This window comes from Anopheles coustani, chromosome 3, assembly GCF_943734705.1.
Source record: "Anopheles coustani chromosome 3, idAnoCousDA_361_x.2, whole genome shotgun sequence".
In the NCBI taxonomy this organism is placed as follows: Eukaryota; Metazoa; Arthropoda; class Insecta; order Diptera; family Culicidae; genus Anopheles; species Anopheles coustani.
The window spans coordinates 26,987,294-27,008,511 of NC_071288.1; the positions used below are offsets into that span (position 1 = coordinate 26,987,294).

Genomic DNA, 21,218 nt, shown 5'->3' on the forward strand with positions numbered 1-21,218 from the left:
CGGACCGAAGAGAGTGTTAGCCTAAGCGCACCCGCTCACAAACAAATACACATCAAACATAACAGTGATTAAACGCCTAGTGCATGTTTTTGCTCAATTGACCGAACCGAATCGGAAACACACATTACACGTCACGTCAATGTTTGCAGTCGAATTGGCGACCTAAGCTTCAGCAGGAGGGGTTCAGTGTCGTGTTTAGCTGTGTGCAGTCACATGCCGTAGCAGAGTTCCATGCGGTGTGCAGTGCAACCTCGAATCGTGACGTAAACATGTTGAAGAAGGAAAAACCGATGCTGTCGGTGGCTGCCATCATTCAAGCGCAAGGCCGGTGGGATCGGTCACTGGCCGGATTAGCAGGTATTTTAATGATTATGTTGTAAATGGGGACACAGCGAGCCCAGTTGTGGGTGTAGCAAAATTGAATAGAAAAACGGTTATAAAATAGGCTTTTAAATCTACTTATTAAGAAAAGTTAAATCTGCACGAAATAAAATCAAGACGTCAGCAAAAAGAAGGAGCAGAAATGTTTAGGCCTAATTTTTAAACTATGTACACTTCTCCCTCACCTTATGGCCCTTTTTAGTCTATTTTTGAAATAGTACACTACTCATTTTATTCAATCTGACTAATCGTTTTGCAAACATCATCTTTTGCTAATTCCCTTCATAGTCCTGCCACGTCGAAAAACTAATTCAAAACATGTCACACTGGTTTTTTACTTTTTTGTATAGTTTTTGGTCTAAAAACGAAGAAAACATATGTTTTGTACATATGTTATTTGTGATTGTGTTTAGTATAAATTTTGCAATAATTATTGAAAAAAATGGTTCAATTGCATCGAATAGTGTAACGCATAAGAACGCGTTTTCGAAGAAGGTACACTCAAAATAAGAAGTAGAAGTAAAACCAAAAGTCCGACAAAGTAGAAACAAAACGGACAAAGTCAGGCTCGGGCAAAACTGTGAAGGGGGTAATTTGACATGTTAAGTGCTTTGAAAACTGTGCGCACCTTTGCGGTGCTATGAAAAAAGCTGAAAAAAGTAGAAAATTGGCCTTATCTTAGTCAAAAGTAATATCGTTTGCAATATGAAAAATATTACGTAACTTTAGATTTACTTGTATTTGTTTTGTAAATTGTCAGAATTGTGATCAATTAGTAAAATTATGTTTTCTTGATAATTCAACTCACAAAGAACTTTGTAGTTTATTCTGTATTTATTATTTTTTGCAAAAAAGAGCACAGCTTTTTAATGCTTAATGCTTTAATGCTTTTAAACCATCTTTTAAAAACTATCCCATTTCTAAATCTGTTTTCAACGTGATAAATACAGATTTGGTCAAACCAACAAACTTTAATTTATGAATAAATAAGTTCAGAGTGAACATTTTTCTTTCAAAATTGAAAATACTTCCTCCGGACGATATATCGTTAAAGTTTTGTCAAGACATAACCAGCTCCAACTATTTGATACGGTAATTATCTAAACGAGTACCAGCATTTATCCAACAAGTTTCAGCTTCATCGCGAAGAATCAGTGTCCGGAAAAGTAGAAATGAAATAAGATACCTTAGATGTATTTATTTCGTGTTCAATATTTGCCTTCGCGAAACTGACAGCCACGTATGTATCGGCCCTAACTGCTCCGGGCTCCGCTATATACTGCTCGGCACGTTCGAGGATTAGCTTGATTGTCCTCCCCCGCCAACCCTTTGCGTCCGTGTGTCCGCGCTGACGTAAGACGCACGTCAAACATGGCGGCGTGCGAACTTTACCGAGGTCATTCGACATCCTTGAAGTAACACTTTTAGTGCACATCCCATTCCCATCCCATCGGCATCAAGTCCCAGTGGCTTCCGTTGCACCAAACAAATGGTCCTCCGTTACGCCGCGACACCGCCCAACTGTTGCTGGTTGGTGCACCAGCACACCGCAAATGGCATCGATGCCCCCCCCAAGGGGCCACACTCCGAGTCCGTTCTGACCACACCGCCGGAGTCCTAGCGAGCAAAAATAGACGACAACCCAAGGAAGAAGGAAAGGATTACGGTGGGAAAAGGGCTTGAGTTGTGTGTTGTAGCTGTGCATTATTGTGTCCGGCCCGAGGTCAATGGAGAAAACATTGACTAAGGTCATGAAGGTTGTTCGTAATCGATAAATGACGCCACTCCATTCCAGGCGCTTATGTATTCTCTGTGTGTGTGTATGTTTTGGAAGTCGGCATGAATGACGGGAGTGAAAGACGAGCGAAGGTAGACCCCGGTGCCGGTGCCGTCCTTTTTTCTCCCCATCCTGCTACATAATCCTCCGAATCGCTGGCAGGCACGAAAAATCACGAAATGTGTTTCCGTTTGGGGACGCTGGCAAGCAAGCAAGGATTCTCGACAAGAAGCGAAGGATGGATCGTGTCTGGATTACATAAACTCGCGATTCACTTTTCTCCTGCATTTACCGCGCGTGGAGAGGGTATTAAATTTTCCTTTAACCCGCTCCACCCGCAGGCAGGGCTAGCGTTTTCCTCTCGTCCTTTTTCCAGCGTTTTCGTGCGCTATTTCTATTTATTTTACCCGTTGCGGAGCAAGTATCCATGCCGCCGCCTCACTTTTCTTCTTTCACCCCTTGTGAACGATGGAGTTGTCTCGACTCGAAGTTTTTCCGCCGCGCGCATGCTCGCCGTCGTTCCGATTCGGCACATAATAAAAGCGTTGCAGCGCGAGAAAAGATTTTCCCGTGCAAGTGTTTGAAGGAGAAGCAAACTGCAAGCCAAAACAAAAAAGGAAAAAAAGGAGCCGAACTAAAATGAAGAATCAAACTGCAAGCGCGGGTTTTGCCGTGGAATATCTTGCAAAGGTGAAGGACACACGGATGGCGATCGACTCTGACCAGAGGAGGGAGGAGGGGGACGAAAGCGTGTTGCTAGCATTCCAGCAACCCGGCACACCGAGCGCATACGACGTTATATGCTTTCAATTATTCAAAGCAGCTCCACTCTGCTGATTGCATGTGCGATGGTCGTTTCGACGTGCGACAAAAACAAGATGGAACAAAAGTCAACAATTTAGTGTAGTGGCAAAACAAAAAACAATAAAAAACTACATACACGAAAGCGAAAAAAACAAAACGAACGGAAAATACCATGACCAAGCCCAACCCGCTCTGCGTTATCAATTTTCACCGATGCGCAACCGATGCATGATGAAGGTGCTTCCATATCCAATTCCATCTCCAAGCGGGCCCATGTTTTACCTTTCGAGCATGCATTGTAGGGTTTTTTTTATTCCTCTTCCTCGTACTGAAAGGATGGTGTAAGAAGAAGGTACCATTTGTGGTTGCCGTTTTTTGCTCGCGCACCATTGGCTACCGTGTGTGGGTATGTGTTTCACTTTCCCTCATCAGTCAAGATTTTCATCTTGTTTTCCTTTCACTTGTTTGCTTAGTACATACATGGGTACGTTTTTTTTAAAGGCACTTCCTCTCTACCGATGCAATTGCGATAAGGTCGTTTATTTTCACTTCATTTGCAAATATTCACAATGCTTAGGTGTAATTTTTGCACAAATATCAATGTTTTTCTTTATTTATTGTTTGTTTCGACTGAATTTCATTAATGATACTTTTTCCAATTTCAATGTATGATGTGAGATCTTCTTAAATTATTTTTGTACTTCAAGGAATTTCCTCGTTGTCGCTGCAATTTCAAAAAGTTAGTTTTTTTTTAAATTAATTTCGATACATGATATTTATGATATAAAAACGTCGATTTTCCGGGGTGTTCGGGACCAGCTTATGTTCCAGCTAATGAACATGTCACAGTATGAAACATTCATCTAAGAAGACGGAATGATAAAAAACTATTTGAAAAAACAACATCATCATTAGACACAATGTGGTAATGTTGCACATGTTCCGGAAAACAACAACAAAAAAACACAGTTTGTTAAAATGAACAAGGTGTAACTGAGAAAGGTCTTGCCGGATATGTTGGCTTGCCCTTGCCTTGGGAGCGGACACTGTACGTAACGAACTCGAAAAACAGTCGACAAGTGCACTTTTATCATACCCGATGTCCACACCCGCCAGCACCCCCTTGTCCGCGAAACACGGAGGAATCGGGTGCAAACGCCAAAATTGAAGCGACGAACCTCGACGTTAAGGCAGCTGGTGTCTAATGGTGTTTCTCTAATGCAATTTGCTGCACTTCGTAAGAAACAAGTGCAAAGAGGAAGGTGGTTCGTCTTAGCACTGGGCCACATTTAATGGGGATGCAATGTGATAATAAATAAATGCACTTTGTTTTTACCTCTCCCTGTTCCATTTTCTTAGTTTGCGTTTGCTTTACCTACCATCGGCATGATTTGCTTTTGTCTTCCTCTAATTATTTTTCGACATTCAGCAGCTGTGTGTATGCAGTTGCTCAAGTGCAGCTGCAGCACTGGACATGTCTTGCAGCATAACATACGTTTTTTTTGTTGTCCATTACATCCATTTTCTTCATCGTTCGACAATGCATTTGATTTGATTTCGTCCCCTTTGCTTGTGTTAATTGTATTATTATTTCAATTTGTTATCTTAGATGTGTACGGGCGTTGCAACACTCATGGTACGTTGCGTCCTTGTAGATGCATCATTGCATTGTAATGGTTTTTGGTGGCTCTAGCAAGTGAGTTCATCCTTTTTACGGCAGCTTCAGGGCAAAAGGGATCCGATAAATAATTTCAAACTAATGTGCAGGATGGACAAGTGTGCCAACTGCATCCGCAGCAGGTCAGATGGTAAGAACAGATTGCTCTAATGTTAGATTCATTCGGCAGTTTCATGCCACAACGTTGGATTGAGACTGCAATTGCACCTTTCGAACTTTGCCTTGCGTTTTATCGAATGTATTCATCTCGTACTAGGGGTCTTGAGCCAGCTGGCTAGCCTCGCAGATGTATGGTTCACCAACAATAATTTACGACACTTATAAGTGAAATTATTGTGGATGTTGCACCATCTGATTCGATTGGTTGCAGTTTGAAACCGCACGAGATGCGATTAAGATGTAATATTTATTTACATTTGCAATGTTTTTTTTTGTTGTTGTTTCGGAATGAATCATGGATGGGCAGCATTATCAATTGCATACAGTACAATAGCAATCAGGTAACTTTTCCCGTTGCTTAAAGTTTTGGGTTTGCAAAGGAATTGTACTGCATTTCACCTCCATGAACTCGTTAAAGACCGATTTGATTGGTGGTTTTTCAATTAATTTGCAATGCATCTAATTGTTTCGATCACAATCCAATCGTTGCAGGTAATAGTTGTACATCATTTTACAACAATAACATCTTGTTCACATTAATATCTTGTTCAATATTACACCAACTAGTCTATAGTGACTTTCTGGTTTGGTTCGTGGCTCGAGAAAATTTTCACAATACGCTGTTCGACATGATTAGTTTGATGTGAAACATAAGTAGGAAATTGTAATATTTGTTTAACATTTACACCCTACAAGTATTACCCATACCCAGTGTTGAACCATAGTTTAAATTGTTTGTGCCTGAAAACGAGCTACCGCTCCCGAGTCGTATTTAGAAAAGTAACGCTTGCGAATGAAACGAAGGGGAAGGCTAAAACTGCATGCGGCTCAACAAGCTCGAAATACACTTTCACCGTGCACCTTTAATTGTTACTCCACTGCGTTCGCGAACCGAACACAGGCCCCGTGGCTCATTATGAGTGTGTTGGTTATGGAATTATGGCGCCAATGTTCATGTTTCACTTGAAGGTCTTGACGTTGACGACGATGTTTTAAAAGTAAACCGTTTGAAAATACGAAGGAACTTCAAACCGACTGCGGAAGTACATGCACACAAAATAAAGAACCCAAGTTCCTGCAGAATCACAGAACCAATGAGAAAGGAAGAGAGAGAGAGAGATCTAATGCATATTCAAATCGCCGGCAGCAACTGTCCCGTTGTGGTTGCGAACGATGTACACCAGGGTTTGGCCAGGGCAGTGGGTGGTAGTGGGTAAGAAAAACAGACCTTGTCTATAGAGAAGCAGTGGCCACTAACCACCTCCATCGTCTTCCAATGTTCCAGCTTCGCCCAAGTGACGCTTTGCATAAAAACGCAACTGCATTTGCGTTTCGCTAGCATACCTCCACTCTTTTCGTCTCATACTGCATCTCTCTTTTGCATCCTCACACTCTTTCGCTCTATGTTTTTCTCCCCTTTATCCTCTCCCCGCTCCCCCTTCCACCCCATTCCCGATGCAGCAGAGCGCGGTGCAGCGAGAATGCATCGGAATTCCCTTCACCTTGAAAGTGGCCGTTTGTGGTCGCGTTTGACGACGCGCCGGTGTGCTGTGCGCCATCTGGGTGCACTATCATCGGGGTACACTTACTTAACTTAACCGGCACGCAAACAACCGTACCGACAGCCGTTCGCTCGGCAACGGTAACCACGAACCACTGCCGTGTTTTTTTCTTTTAACAGTAACACTCTTGTGCGCCCTTCACGGTTTGTCATGCCCGGCACGAACGAACGTTTAAAATTTATTCATTCAATTTTGTTGCATCCTTTTTGTTTTGTGCGGTGGGTGTCGTAACTTTGTGTCGCTCTAGGGTGCTGGATGGTATATTTCCTATGCTTAACTCACTGCAAATGTTTCAAACTCGGACACGATAAAATGTTTTTTACTGTTTAGCAATTACTACAACTGTCAAGGTACATGAGAAAGGACACATTTATTGTCTTTGTTTTCTTCGACGTGTATAATTGTATTACTTTCTGCATTCATCATCAATCACTCCCGAGGCCCAGCACTGTATGTCAACAACTCACGCGGCAGACATGCTTTCCCGTGCTCCAGTCCTAGTTTAATTATATTCATCCAACAGGCAAGCACTCTGCACGAGCGAAGGGAATGCTATAAACGATGATCCGTTTGGTGGAATTTTCCACCCCCGATACTTGGCCGACGCTGGACGCGGCCAAAGAGCATTCCAATTAGTGCAAGACGGAGCCGGCGACGTCGACCGACGACCGTCGGAGCATAAATCATCATCTCAACCTTCTCCCAGCGAAAATGATGTCACTGCGATCGTACTGAAACTTACCCGTTTTTCGTTTGCCTTCTCTTCTCGCGATGCAGGTTTCGATGCCACGCTGGTCGGGCATATGGGCCCGCTGTCACCGCCGGACCTGAAACCCGACCTGAAACCGGACATTTCACTGCTGAACGGAAGCGGTGGCGGCCCGTTCTCGCCCGGTAACAACTGCGGCAACCCGGGCAGTCCGGGCAGTGGCAGTGGCGTCTTCAATCCGGTGGCGGTCGCCGTCTTGCAGCAGCAGCAACAGAATGCGCTCGTCGTCGGGGCCGCCCTCGGCAATGGGACGCCCGGTGGGCAACAGAATCTCCTGATCGGTGGCGGTGGAGGGGGCGGCGGAGGTCAGCAGCAACAGCAGGGCAGCAACGGTGGTGGTGGGGGAGGAGGAGGAGGTGGAAGTGGATCCAATACGCCCACCAACATCACGCAGCAGTACCCGCCCAACCATCCGCTCAGCGGCTCGAAGCACCTCTGCTCGATCTGTGGCGATCGGGCTAGTGGAAAGCATTACGGTGTCTACAGGTAAGACCTGGTTCCAGCGGTCAAGTCAGGTGGGCAAGTGTTAGAACTTCCGAAAACGTTAAGCCATAACCATGACTTGTGGAAGATTTGTGGATTGCATAAATTTCATTCAATACGAATGAAAATTAAAACAGTACCAGTAACATATCTACCAGCTAGAATATTGCTTCCCAGAAAACGTTGGGCAGAATGTGCCGACTGTTGAAGAATCTCCTAGAAAACTATATGAGTCACAACACGTGGTATTTCAGTTCCCTCTGCCTGAATGAATTCATTTTGTACCTTCAGTTTTCAAATCAGCCTCTTGAAACGAAAAAAAGGGAATAGTGTTTCTATTACCAATTTAATGGTCGAGCGATTCACGTTCGATGCCGGCAGATATCGCTGATTTTATTAGAATGTTTCAATATGTTGAGAGTATACTTCCAAATCATAAGGGATAAATTCAATCGGTAGAGAAAACATTGCAATCATACTAGGGAATGTGTCAGACAGATAATGGGAAACGGGTAGCTATGCAAACGGTTTGTGGAACATAAGACGCCAACCCGCAAAAGTCCTCGTTTGTGGTAATTTGTTTGTTTGCTTTGAGCCGCGCCGGTATCAACTACGTTCGCGCAAGAAAAGTGAATACAGGGATTTTCAGATGATATCAGAACGGCGGCAGTATTATTTTTAACTGCAGCACATGATATTCCAACGGCATCAGTTGATTTTATAACGCGATCTTGCTTATTATAATGTTGTCAGTTGGAATCAGAATCTTAGCAGTTGATATTATTATCCTGGTTTAGTGGCTTGAGCAAAGTACGTAACTAGTATAGGTCTCCATTGCAGTATAAGAAGGACGCGAGTGTTCCTCAGAAGCATTCTTCTTCTTCTTGGCGTAACGACCTTGTTGGTCATGCCTACCCGTTAACAGCTTACGAGACTTTTTACCCTGGATAGTGAGTCCTCTCGTACAAGGGAGGGTCCGGTCTTGGTTGGGATTCGAACCCACCCCAATTTTCTGATCGGCGCTATCGCTGACCCTAGTACCATAATCGATAGTAGCACCCCGAATTCATCCATATTCATTCTAGTTCATTCGAGTTCATCCCTACTACCAATTTTGAATGAACTCAGGCCTATCCTCGTGGATCGGAGCGAGACGCAGCGACTGACTTATGCCCCGTCGCATTCGCGCTGCAGCGCCGAAATTTTTCAACCCGCTCTTGAGTGAAACTTTGCATGAAGAATGAAACAAAGCGACGGATGGAAAGCATAAACCGTTACAGTTTGAACGGAAAGTGTATTTTTGAACTTTGGATGGCCCCGGCGCTGCCACCAACGGTAGAGCATTTTCCAATGTAAACAACATTGACGCTTTCAAATCTATCATCGATGCACTATAAAGAGAAGAAATAAAACAAAAATAGCTCCTTAATGGTTATTCCTAGCCAAGTGCATCATTCAGACAAAAGATAGTCGCACTAAATACCTATGCAATAATATTTATATCATCTCAATTGCCTCAGAAATGATTGTGTTTTATATGATCAAAGATGTATGATTTCAAAAGCATTCGAAGCATTCTCGAGCGGTCTCTTCAAGGCAACACTTGATAGAATAAAGAATCCTTCGACAGAATTTCTATATGTGGGAAAGTTTTCATTTACTTTATTACAAAATCGTATAAGTGTTACATACTTATAATGACAACGAGAAAATAGACAAATATTATTCAATTAATTGATGATATTTATCTGTTAGCTCGGAACGATCTGTTTGCGCATGCACATGCACATGCATATCAGTAATTATAGCGCTGGAAAAACAAATTACAAGTTTGCTAGTTGCTGGCTCAAGTTATGTTCTAAGAAGGGTGGATGCGATATTTTTTTCTCCCGCATTCAATTTTTACTCTTCTCCCGCAGTTGCTACCATTGCTACCGCTGCACGTTTTGCACCTGTGAATAAACGAATGCATATCAAACTAACATATGATCGGCTATTCACAAAGTGTGTCCATTATATTCAAAACATCAAAAATATATCCCTGTGATACATTGATCATTTGAATCAATGATCTCGAACGCCAACTATTGCGAGGTGTTTGATGTTAAGGATTCATGTTCGCCATTTGATATTTGAAATATAGAATTCTTTTTCGAGTTTCATCTTCGGGCGTGAAAGAGGTCCAACATAATCGACATAGACTGTCCTTATACCGATTAAATCTTGATTAGTGACGAACGTTTGCATTTCGGGAATATTACAATAACGTTGGCATTTAAAATATGAGACAAATTTTAACGACTTTTCATGAAAAAACGGAACACGTTAGCAACTTTCTGTTAAAAGCAAATTAAATATGTAATCTTCAATAAAATTTACTTGATTCAATGTACTTGGTTGACTTTTTTCTTATCGTCAACGAAAATTTGTCTATTTTTTAATGCAAACGTCGTGGCCGTGTTTCTCAGTTCAAATGTTAATTACAAAGTAACGGTAATCTTTGTCCGGCAGTGATTAATTTTCTATCCCCTTGAGCAGTTGCTACACGAGTTTATGTATTTATATTAGGGTAACCAGCATTTAAAAAAACGAAAGCGTTTTGACTAAGGAGTGTCATTAACCTGCTCTCTTTTAAACTGTTGTTAGCGCTGCCAGAAAAATATAATAAACGCCAATCAAAGAAGGCTTAGTAAAATAAGATAGAAGAGGTTAGCCAAGAAATAGTTAGTTGCAATGAAGACTTTGAGAGAGGAGGTTGTAATAGTATTTTTTTTTGTGAACGCTTGGTGAAGGCTTGATGGAGGATTGAAATTGTGTGAAATATAGCTGCCATTCGAACATCTTCTAAAAACAACTATTCCGTTATTTTCGAGATAACAACTGTCAACACATGATTTCACCTTATGCTGGGAAACGATTATGTTTCCGGCGGAAGAAGATGTTGGAACGTATTTTGCACACAAAAGTAGCTTTTGATAAGAGCTAGATTTTTATCCGTTACTTCCGAATGTTGTCTCCAATCGGTGTATAGATCTGTGTGTAGATCTTTACTAGTTTCCAAAAGACGTAATCTCATGAAACAATCAAATGTTAAGCAATGAAAAATGCGATGCGACATCGACATCTGAAAAAAAATCATTGCAACTTGCAGTTACTTGGATATAGTGGATGTGGGTAAGCTGTGCAATTATTTTTAACCAGATTTTGGCATGGCCTATCTTTGTAAAAGTGATTACTTATCTGTAATATATTTCAAGCTAGGTATGAAGCAAAGTTCCTCGTAGAGGAAAAAGTACATCTTTCATCATTCGTACTGTTCTTTGCTCCGCATCCACTTTTGTTGTGCATGTTCTTAACGTATAAAGCACATGTTACATAAAAAACATGCAACTTAGTCGCTAGGTCACTTTTAATGACGCCGGCAGTACACTGGGCCTAGCGCCAGTTTGGATTGAAATTTAAATCAAACATTTTGCGGTCATATTTTAGTACCTTTTATTACATGTTAAAAATGTGACGAACAACTGTAATGATAACACAAAGAAATTCCATGCGCATATGTATATTTAATGCTGCGCGAAAATATAACAAAGATAATCATACGGTGCGATCGGTTGTCGCCACACCAGGGTGGCAAAACAAGAATCAGCTGGTTCTTGTTAGCGGTTCTATTTACAAGGTCAACGCGCGTGCGTTATACACATGTGTGTATCAAGCGACGCGTCCGTGTACTGTCACGCAAACACCAAAGCGGTCAAAGAAAACCCTAGTTAAGCCCGAGGGTGTACAAGAATCTCGGTGGACTACTGGAACAATTCGAGATTAACACCCCACACGCTTCGGACTGGCAGAATCAAATGGTAAGTAAAAACTTTAATAACAAAGATAAATATATACATCTTTCACCCTCAGGCAACATATCAACTCCCAAAGCCGAAGGAACGGCGGAACACCGGCTACCAGGCGAGCAGAACACATCAGGAGGAGCAGAACACAACAAGAGGACCGCAGAGGGGAGCGAGGCAGCAGAACGAGAAAGGCAGAACAGAACAGAAGAAAGAGAAACAAACGGAACAAGAGTTGTGAAATGTTTTTTGGAATTTTTTCACATTTTTTTGCAAAGGTTCAAAACAAAGCTTAAATTTGTTGAATTATTTCATTAATTATTTCATACGCTTCAATTATTTCATGAACTCCGGTGCTGCATCAGAAATGAACGGAGCTGCTTTAATAGGAAAAGTAGCCGAACACTTCACAGAAAAGCAGCAGTCATTTTCCATAGCGAAATGTTGGTGGGGATGCGAGTTCATTCGAGTTCATGCGAGTTCATGCGAGTTCATTTGAGTTCATTCAGATTCATCCAATTCATCCGGGTTCATCTGAATTCATCCATATTCATTCAAGTTCATCCGAGTTCATTCGGGTTAGTTTGAGTTCATTCGGGTTAATTTGAGTTTATTCAGGTTCATTCGAGTTCATTCGATTCATCCGGTTCATCTGGGTTCATTCGAGTTCATCCGGGTTCATTCGAGTTCATCTTTTGGGTTCATTTGAGTTCATTCAGGTTCATTTGGGTTCATCCAGGATCATCCGAGTTCATTCGAGTTCATTTCGGTTTATCTAGGTTCATCCGATTCATCCGAGTTCATCCGGTTCATCCGGGTTCATCCGGGTTCATTCGAGTCCATCCGGTTCATCTGTATTACACCAGATGCATCTTTCATCCGAGGTTTGAAATCGTTAAATCGGGTTACCTTTTTTATAAAATCGGTATTTATTTACGCTTGTACAACAATTTTTCCTTACGTACTATTTAACAATATTACATGTTGGACGAGAAAACAAAAGGATGGTTTTCCATACTGAACGTTTCGAGGAAACGAAACGAAATGTAAAATAGGAAAAAGTTTTCGTATTTTCTTCCTCTTCTTCTATTTTACGAGTCGGGGTATATCCTCCTACGCTAAATCGAACACTTTGTTCCCTTACTCGTAATCAGAGGCGTACCGACTCTGTCCGAACTCCTATGAAGGAGCTCGTCCTTTAGGACCGGCTTCAATAGCCATATGTCCACCCGCCGTCCACGGGAGGGATAATTCCTTCCGTTTGTCAGATCACAAGAACTCGTGGTCCGCTTGATTGACTCAAACAGCACGAGATGAGCGGCAGCTGGGATTTGTCCGACTTGAGTCCCAGCTCGGCTGCACCATGCGGTCGGCATAACCTTACTTTTCGCTAACCTATTTCAGGAACCCCGTGCACTGCTAATGTTCGCGATGATGCGTTGCCGAACTGAGACTCTTTTCGTATTTCGTATTTTAGTTAATGAAAACAATACTTTCTTGGATGAAAACAATGCTTTCGAAAAGAAAATCATTTATTAACAAGAAATGAAGAGTTTTACGAAGTTGTAAGTTTGCTCCCCTGAAGTTCTCCGGTGGGTTTGCACGAATCCCTTTGCTATTGGTCATATTTCCCTGTATGGCTGTAAAGTTCCCCGATGCGTCTGTAAACATCCCCTGCGTCGATGAAACTTTCCCTCTACTAAACTACATTCCATAATATAGGTCGAAAACCTTGTATTCTCTACCCATTTTCATTATGCGGAATGTTTTTTTCACCCCTAAAAAGATACCCTGGACTGGCTGCCAAAGTATGAAACTTATTCAGTGTTTCAATCAACTTCTTCGCCATGTTGGTCTTCGAACTTTTTGTGGGGCATTCGCGGCTACCTTTTGCCGCATATAAACGGTAGTCGACTGTAGCTTAAATTACACAAGGCATTTGTGCATTCTTTTTTCAAGACGCAAACCAACGGAAATATAATTTAGTAGATTATTTTGTTTTGTTTTTTTGAATATTAATAGATCTCTTTAAAAACTAAGCTTTACTAACTTTAAGCTAAGTTACGTAAATATGATCATTTTAGGTTTTTTAAACGCAAGTATTGTTTTTCAGTTATAACAAAATCCAATTTGTTTGGCATTCTACTTAATTGATGTCGTTTTAACTAAGACAAACTGTTCCTTGGATTACGAAGAACGGTAAATTGACCCATGGTAAAGATAGGGAAAATATAGATTTTTCTTGCCACAACGATGAATCGAATAGTTCTACCAACTGTTTTGCCGGCACACCAGAAGAAACTCCAACTCGACACACAAAAACCGGCCGGGTGGAATATTTATGAGAACGAACAGTTCGACGCGTTCGAACGGCGGGTGGGAGAGAGATGGCACGGCAGTTAGGTGTTAGATGCGATGCCAAAAGGTGCAAAGCAATCGCCTGGCCGCGGGGAGAACCGTGGCGGAGACATCTTAACGCGAAAATTATTCACCTGACCTCGACATTTGCTTCCTCCCGCGAAGCGCGAGATGCAATGCGAATGACGGAGGCGTTGGGAACGGCGCGGGTTGCGGGATACTTTCCTCCCCGCGGCATGAATGCAGTTTTCCATTAGATAATTAATATGCCACCCGCGGGACCGAAACCGATGACGACGACGACGCCGCTCTGCCTTCGTTTGACATTTAAGCTAACGAGCGGCATCGCAAACGAAGAAGATGACGACGACGACGATGGACGGTGCACCACCGGGCAACGATGCCGTTCTTGCTTGCTCTTGGTTCGGTTGAACTTTTCTCTCCCCCCAGGAGGGGCCGGTTTACGATTTGCATACACAAATTGCACATGCAACGACTGCAACGACTGGGTTTTGCCTCCGTGTGTCCATCGCTTCCGAGCGGCGGTCGGTCAGTTTGTGCATCATCGGAAACGCTTGGCTGGCGTGTCGAATGGTTCTCGTGACACCGGTGCCATCTCACCGATCGGTTGCGACCCACACGCGGTTCGTTCCCCGGGCCGAGTTCCGAGGTGTTTCGAGGCATTCCGATGAAAGCGAGCGGTAATTAATAATCAAGTAAATACGGCAAACCTCTTTGGCCTGTCGTTTGCCTCGCGGGTATTGCCATTTATTTGAAATGTAATCCTGTACAGCAACAAAAAAATACTCTCCCTACTAGTGGATCGGAAAGACCCACTTGTGTTTCTTGTTCCGTTCCGTCAAGAAGTTTTCCCAATGGTTCGACACTTTGAGCATGCAATAAATCTTTACATTATTCTAGGAAATTTCTCGGAACTCTTCTCAAAGTTCTTCGTCACATTTGCAACTGCTTCGTTATGCAGGATGGTGCTTCCAATGATTATAAATATTTAAATTTCTCCCAACCACACGTACGAGCTTGCTAATGCCCGAACGGCGCTCGAAGTTGAGTGGATTGTGAGGCGAAAATAATCGCCGACGAATTTCAAACATAACTTAATACTTAACATTCCTTTGGCGTATGCGTTCCATTGCACGCGTTCTCATGCCCAATCGGTGGCGCACATTTTGCTTTCACTTCACAGCTGTGAGGGCTGCAAGGGATTCTTCAAGCGCACGGTACGCAAAGACCTGTCGTACGCGTGCCGGGAGGACAAAAACTGTACGATAGACAAACGCCAAAGAAACCGCTGCCAGTACTGCCGGTACCAGAAATGTCTGGCCTGCGGCATGAAGCGGGAAGCGGTCCAGGAGGAACGGCAGCGGAGTTCCAAATTTTCCATGAAGGTATGCGCCGCCGGCACGGCACCCCAATCAAGCCGGGATGTGTTTAATGTCCCACGTTTTTCTCCTTTCTCCACACCTTTTAGACCGAAGAGATAAACTCGACCAGCTCGGTGCGGGACGTCGTGGTCGATCGTTTCCTAGAGGCTGAACAGTTGGGCGAGCAGAAGAGTGGTGATAATGCCATACCCTACCTGCGGGTTGGCCAGAACTCGATGATTCCACCGGAATATAAGGTAAGTTAGACGTTCGAATGATACTTTAAGGCAAACATACATAAGCGTGGTTAAGAAAAATATACTTTTCAATGTAATCCTTTCGTGGGCGTACTTTTCAGAGCTCGTGTAGTAGCATATTCTTTGGAGTTCAAATAAACGCCATTTTCCAGGAACCAAAGAAAGGAATTGTTTCCAATTTGTTGCTATAAAAACTGACACTCCCGCAATAAATAGCCTGGACTACATAATTTTGACACTGTTTCATTTATTTTTTAAAATAATTTCGTATGTTTGTAGCTGCTGTTTTGCATCTATTTTTGGTTTCCTAATCTGATCGGAACCCAAAGTTAAAAATATGACGTTTTGGCTTGCTACAAGAACTTGAACAAATTAAAACTCGAATTTTTCCTTTTTATGAGTCACACCGTAACTGTTTTTAATAAACAACTATACCATAACTATTCATACATATTTTGATGCCTTTTCAAGTGGATTTTTGTATGTCAATTTGTGTACAAAATCATTCATTTTTCATTTAAACGCTTCGAATTGTCTATTGTTTGCCTTTCTTTGAAATTACACACGCATATGACTAGATTTGTAGGCTATTAAATGTAAATGAATATCAAATACACAATGATTCATTAGGTTGTTAACATTTATCACACTTCTTTCAGGGCGCCGTATCGCATTTATGTCAGATGGTGAACAAACAGATCTACCAGCTGATCGAGTTCGCCCGGAGACTGCCGAATTTCACGAACCTTCCGCGCGAGGACCAGGTTACGTTGCTTCGCAGCGGCTGGAACGAAATGCTGATCGCATCCGTAGCCTGGCGAAGTATGGAGGTAAATGCAGTGGAATCGCATCGGCGTGTTGAAATTCATCAATTAATTAATGAAATTCATAATGTAAACTGTGTTCTTTTTTGTTTTATTTCTGATACTTTGCGTAGTACATCGAAACGGAACGGGCGCCGGATGGACGGAACGATGGACGGGTCACAATTCGGCAGCCACAGCTGATGTGCTTGGGACCCAACTTCACCCTACACCGGAACAGTGCCCAGCAGGCGGGGGTTGACTCGCTGTTCGATCGCATCCTGTGCGAGCTGGCGATCAAAATGAAAAGACTGGACGTGAACCGGGCCGAGCTGGGCATCCTCAAGGCGATCATACTATTCAACTCCGGTAAGTATCAAACTCGGGGGTGCAAGAACAGCTATTCGTGAAAACGAACAAAGACACGGGAAATATATAACGGTTTTTTTCTATTCTCTGCTTTCCAGACATCCGAGGGCTCAAGTGTCGGAAGGAGATCGATCAGATGAGGGAGAAAATCTACGCCTGTCTGGACGAGTACTGTAAAACGCAGCATCCCTCGGAGGATGGGCGATTCGCGCAGCTGCTGCTCCGGTTGCCTGCCCTGCGCTCGATCAGCCTCAAGTGTATCGATCACCTCAACTTCCTGCGGCTGCTCGGTGACAAACAGCTGGATAACTTTATCATCGAAATGCTAGACACGCCGTTGTAGGCGGAACTCCTCGACCCACCATCGAGGTACCACTGTCGGGCGGCACATGCCCGAGCGGCGGCACCGGAGCGTCTAAGCAGCACCCTCTTCTTGGTGGTGCTGTTCGCGCTGGTCCTTCCGAAGGACACGGGAGCGTTCGTTCTACTATTCACGGTGGCATTTCTGAAGGCGTTTCTTTCTCGTTCCTGAAGCAAAACAAAACGGCAAACGATGATCAAGCGGGCTACAGTAAAATAAGAAAACATGAGAATGACATGTTCGTTGAAAGTTTAAATTTTCTCCGCGGCATCGCGTAGAAACGGGCGGCCCGAGGACACTTGAATTTCTTCCGTATTCGAATGTTTGTTACAAACATAAATGTGAATATATCTTTACTTATCCGCCTTTGCATATTAGGAAACCACGATGGAGGTTTCCAAAGAAGGCGAGTCCGTGGATTCCGTGGAAACCTCCCAACCTTCTGAAGGGGTGTGGACCAGAAATCAAAATTAAAAAATAATTTGAATGAGTAGCAAACACTGAGATACAAATTTTTCTGATCAAATTAAGAAAAAAGTTGACTACTAACTAGCAAAGCAAACATGCTGAATTTCTTTGGCGATAGGAAACATGTTATTAATGGTGACGTGTCGTTTGATTGTAAAAATAAATGATGCTAAGGTATGAAATAAATCTAAAGTATAAACAAAAAATGAATCAACCTACACATTAGCAAAAACGCAAGGAAGGAAACAAAAAAAATGGTGCAAATAGATTTTATTCAACTCAAACTTAATCCCGTTTACACGTTAAGTCTTTACGTAGCTGATAAAGTGATACTGGGATAGGGATGGCAATGGGCTTCGGAGGGTGATTCGGGACGGTCGATGAGGTGGGGAGGGGCATTGAAATATTTTCCGATTGGTTTTTCTCTAGAGAGCAGATTTGGATGCGATATCGGCCCAATTGCTAGTGTAACATATTTCAATAAACATGCAGAAAATAGCACAAGAATTCAGTTGACGCTTTCACGAATACCTGTTGTTCTCTTTCATAATTCAAAGCGGTAAACTAATCGTATCCTATCACCTTCGGTCATTCACCTCGACAAGATCTCTCTCTCTCTTCTTTCCAGGCAGTTCACTACTATGTTCGTTACCTTTAGTAAGTGCCCACCCTCTCAACGCGAGTGTGGCTCTCTGTTGAAGTAAGTTATAGGTGGCAGAAAGAAGGATGAAAGAGCTAACTTGCATAATGCATTTGTCTACCAGTTTATTATGTCACCGTCGGTACAAGTTCTGATGGACCTAGAGAAAGTTTATTATTTCATCATCGTTAAAGTTGCGCTAGCACTTCGTGGGATTCGGGAAAACACTTCAGAGCTTGGCTTCTTTTTGGCGCATTGAAACTTCACGTAATCCGCATAAACGTATCCCGTGTAGGCACTGTTGAGTAAGAAAGTTGTTGATTCAAATCGCCAACATTACCGCATAACGTGAAATGATCGTAAATGTAAATAAAATGGAAGTAGTAAAGTCTAATACGGTCAAGCAAACGCAAACTAATGAGTGAAAATGTACAGTTTGTTGGCATGCACCAGGAATCGAAACGAGCACTCGAAAGAGATCTATTTATTCCCTTTTATCACCGTTCCGGTGGCGCTGCTATTAAAACGATCCTCTTGTACTATCATCCTGTGAAGTGAGCTTTTCTCCTGTTCCTCCTTCCTGTTACGTTATCTGTCACACACATTCACAAAGAAGTAGAAACAGGCACTATTTGGGGATTAAGGATTCGTCTAAAGTGAGATGAAAGTGAGGAGTTTTCTTTAAACTATAGAATTCACGTGCAAACAATTTGTTCAGTTGTTGAACGCAATCTAAGATGGAAGCGAAATGTAAATGTATTCTAGACGCTCAAGTTAAAACAGAATGGGACATAATGTCTTCAAATAAGCATCGTTCGGTAAAGTTATGCATGATAACTTCGAGGATCGAAAAGTTATGCAAGTTCCAGTCACAAAGCGTTGCTTTTTAGTATTGATTGTTTGTGCGGACGATGAAAGGAATAACGTTGAGCAATGATACATACAGGATGAGTGGAAAGGGTTGACGCTGTAGCGCATCAATATGTACCGAGGAAAAAAATAAATGATTTGGACTCTCTCAGGAAAATAAGGAACATGTAAGAGATGGAAGCAGAATGTGCAAATAAACTGCAGGGAAAATTATCGAAATTGCATTGTCGAGTAGTAAGCATTGGTACATAGATGAAACTAATTTATATATTTTTAAGCTTTTTCAAAAGAAATAAAAAAGGGACACTCAAGCGAACAAAATTGTAGAGAGAAACAAGCAACGCACAGCAAGTGCTGCATGGTGTGAATTGGAGTGGGCGATTGCAAGATACAAAACTTATAAATTAATGTTCTGTAAGAACGTATTCACGCATGCACGTAAAGGGATATGTGCAGTGACCACCGAGAATCCTTTCACTCGTGCGCCCTACGGCTTGTGTCGACGATCATGTCGCCCCACATAATCCTGTCAAGTGGAAAGTGATGAAATAAATGAATTATTTGAAGTAAAGACCATCCTCCCTTGGTGCCTTATTTGCGTAACACCGTCCAGGAACAACCAGTTGCTGCGAAGAATTATTAAAACGGTCGTGTAATGTGCTATTAGTATGTCCGGCTGGTGACCATTTATTTCTCTAAATGGGACGACGGTCTGTCCCGGAATCGGCGAGACGAATGATTGATAGCTTGAACAGCAGGGTCACGCAATAATGCAGCCATTAAGGAAGACGTCAATAAATTTCAGTGTCATTGATTTTTCTGTCCCGCTCTTTTCATTCCACTATTGCCAGATTGTGCATCATTGTAGCACCTCAGTCACAACGGTTCGCCCGGAAAGTAACAACATCGCCATACACATTAACACAAGCACCACCGGGGGTGTGGGTTTGAATCGCAAATCATTTTTCCTCATTAAGTTCGAATCGTGCCTCCACCCCATTAGGCCATTCTTTTCCCTTTCTTGTTTGGTGTGCAGGAAAAAATATCATTATGGCACCAAGTTAAACGGTGCAGTCAAAAAGTAGCGATGACTAGTGACAATTTTGGTAACAAATTTCGCCCACCTTCCATCGCCGTAGTGTCGCACAGCCCTGCTTTGCCACTGACATCCGGATGGGGTTCCTGTGAGTGCCGGGATGGATCCTTCGTAGAGTGGCTCACGGGCTCCAATGCACGCACACACTCAAACAAACGTATTTCAGGGTTCCCAAATGCAATCCTACAAGACGAGAAAGCAAAAGACTCTGCAAGATCTACTCCTTACAACTATTTTTATTCATTTACTGCAAGTTTTATTCATTATTATGTATAAACTGGTGGTTTGAAGTGTGAGTTAGTTTTTGTTTTCGCTGATAATAAAGGTTTTGAACTGAAAATGTCCTTACGTTTAATCTTATTTCTTATCAATCTTTTTTTCTGTGTCGTAGGTTATAGAAAATGTCTTAAAAATGAATTTTTATTTCTTCTTATTTGATAATGGATATTTAAAATTCAAATGCTTACAATCGCCCTTGTTATTACGTGAAGATTACGGATTTTCACGATCGTAATATAAAAAGCATATAAACGGAGAAATTGGTGAAGTTTTTCTTTTCCCATGACTAATTTCTGTCCCGCAATTATTTTGCATTGTTTGTTTAATTGCATAGTACCCAAAAGTATTTTCATAGTTATTATTATTGTTGTTGTTTTTAAGGTCAAATTGGTTCATTTACATGTGCCAGGATTTAAGATTGTTCAAATTTTTGTAAAATAATTTTAGTGTCTCAAAAAAAACTCAAAAAGGTGTGTACAGTTTTTTTTCTAGACTGAATCAACTTTGTGCAATCTTGTACATCAGTGTGAAAACCGTTGACCATGATTTTGGTATTTGGTTTAACTTAGTTTTTCTTATGGTTCCCGAACACTGAAAGTGGTGGATGAAAACTGACAGCTACCGAATGTCGTGAGTGTTTTCCTTGAACTTCACAGCATGTTTTTCCATATCCACCCAAGAAAGCAAATATCCTTTCCGAGCAGGCGCTGCAGCGGTTCACGCGCTGAGTTGCCAATGTTTTGAATGTTCCCAGCACACCCACACAGTCTCGTGCGAGGCTTAAATTTCCCGGCTCACTCGCACCAACCACCGTGATGGAGAGAAAAACTGCTTGGATTAAATTTCCTCCGTTCACGCTGATGGCGGACGTTGGCAG

The 21,218-nt window shown here is 42.3% G+C and overlaps 1 protein-coding gene across 1 annotated transcript; it reads left to right on the top strand.

Annotated features, from left to right (window-relative positions):
- The first annotated feature begins 269 nt into the window (after positions 1 to 269).
- LOC131260044 (protein ultraspiracle homolog) lies at positions 270 to 17,830 on the top strand. The gene is made up of 7 exons (XM_058261697.1): positions 270 to 357; positions 7,139 to 7,616; positions 15,021 to 15,222; positions 15,306 to 15,455; positions 16,115 to 16,285; positions 16,393 to 16,627; positions 16,726 to 17,830. Exons 1-7 carry the CDS (start codon positions 270 to 272, stop codon positions 16,968 to 16,970), a joined length of 1,569 nt encoding a protein of 522 aa, XP_058117680.1. The 3' UTR covers positions 16,971 to 17,830.
- The last annotated feature ends 3,388 nt before the right edge of the window (positions 17,831 to 21,218 follow it).

Coding starts and splice junctions, on each gene's coding strand:
- LOC131260044 (XM_058261697.1), top strand. CDS start 270: ATGTTGAAGAAGGAAAAACCGATGCTGTCGGTGGCTGCCATCATTCAA. Junction 358..7,138: donor GTCACTGGCCGGATTAGCAG/GTATTTTAATGA, acceptor CTCGCGATGCAG/GTTTCGATGCCACGCTGGTC. Junction 16,286..16,392: donor TAGCCTGGCGAAGTATGGAG/GTAAATGCAGTG, acceptor TACTTTGCGTAG/TACATCGAAACGGAACGGGC.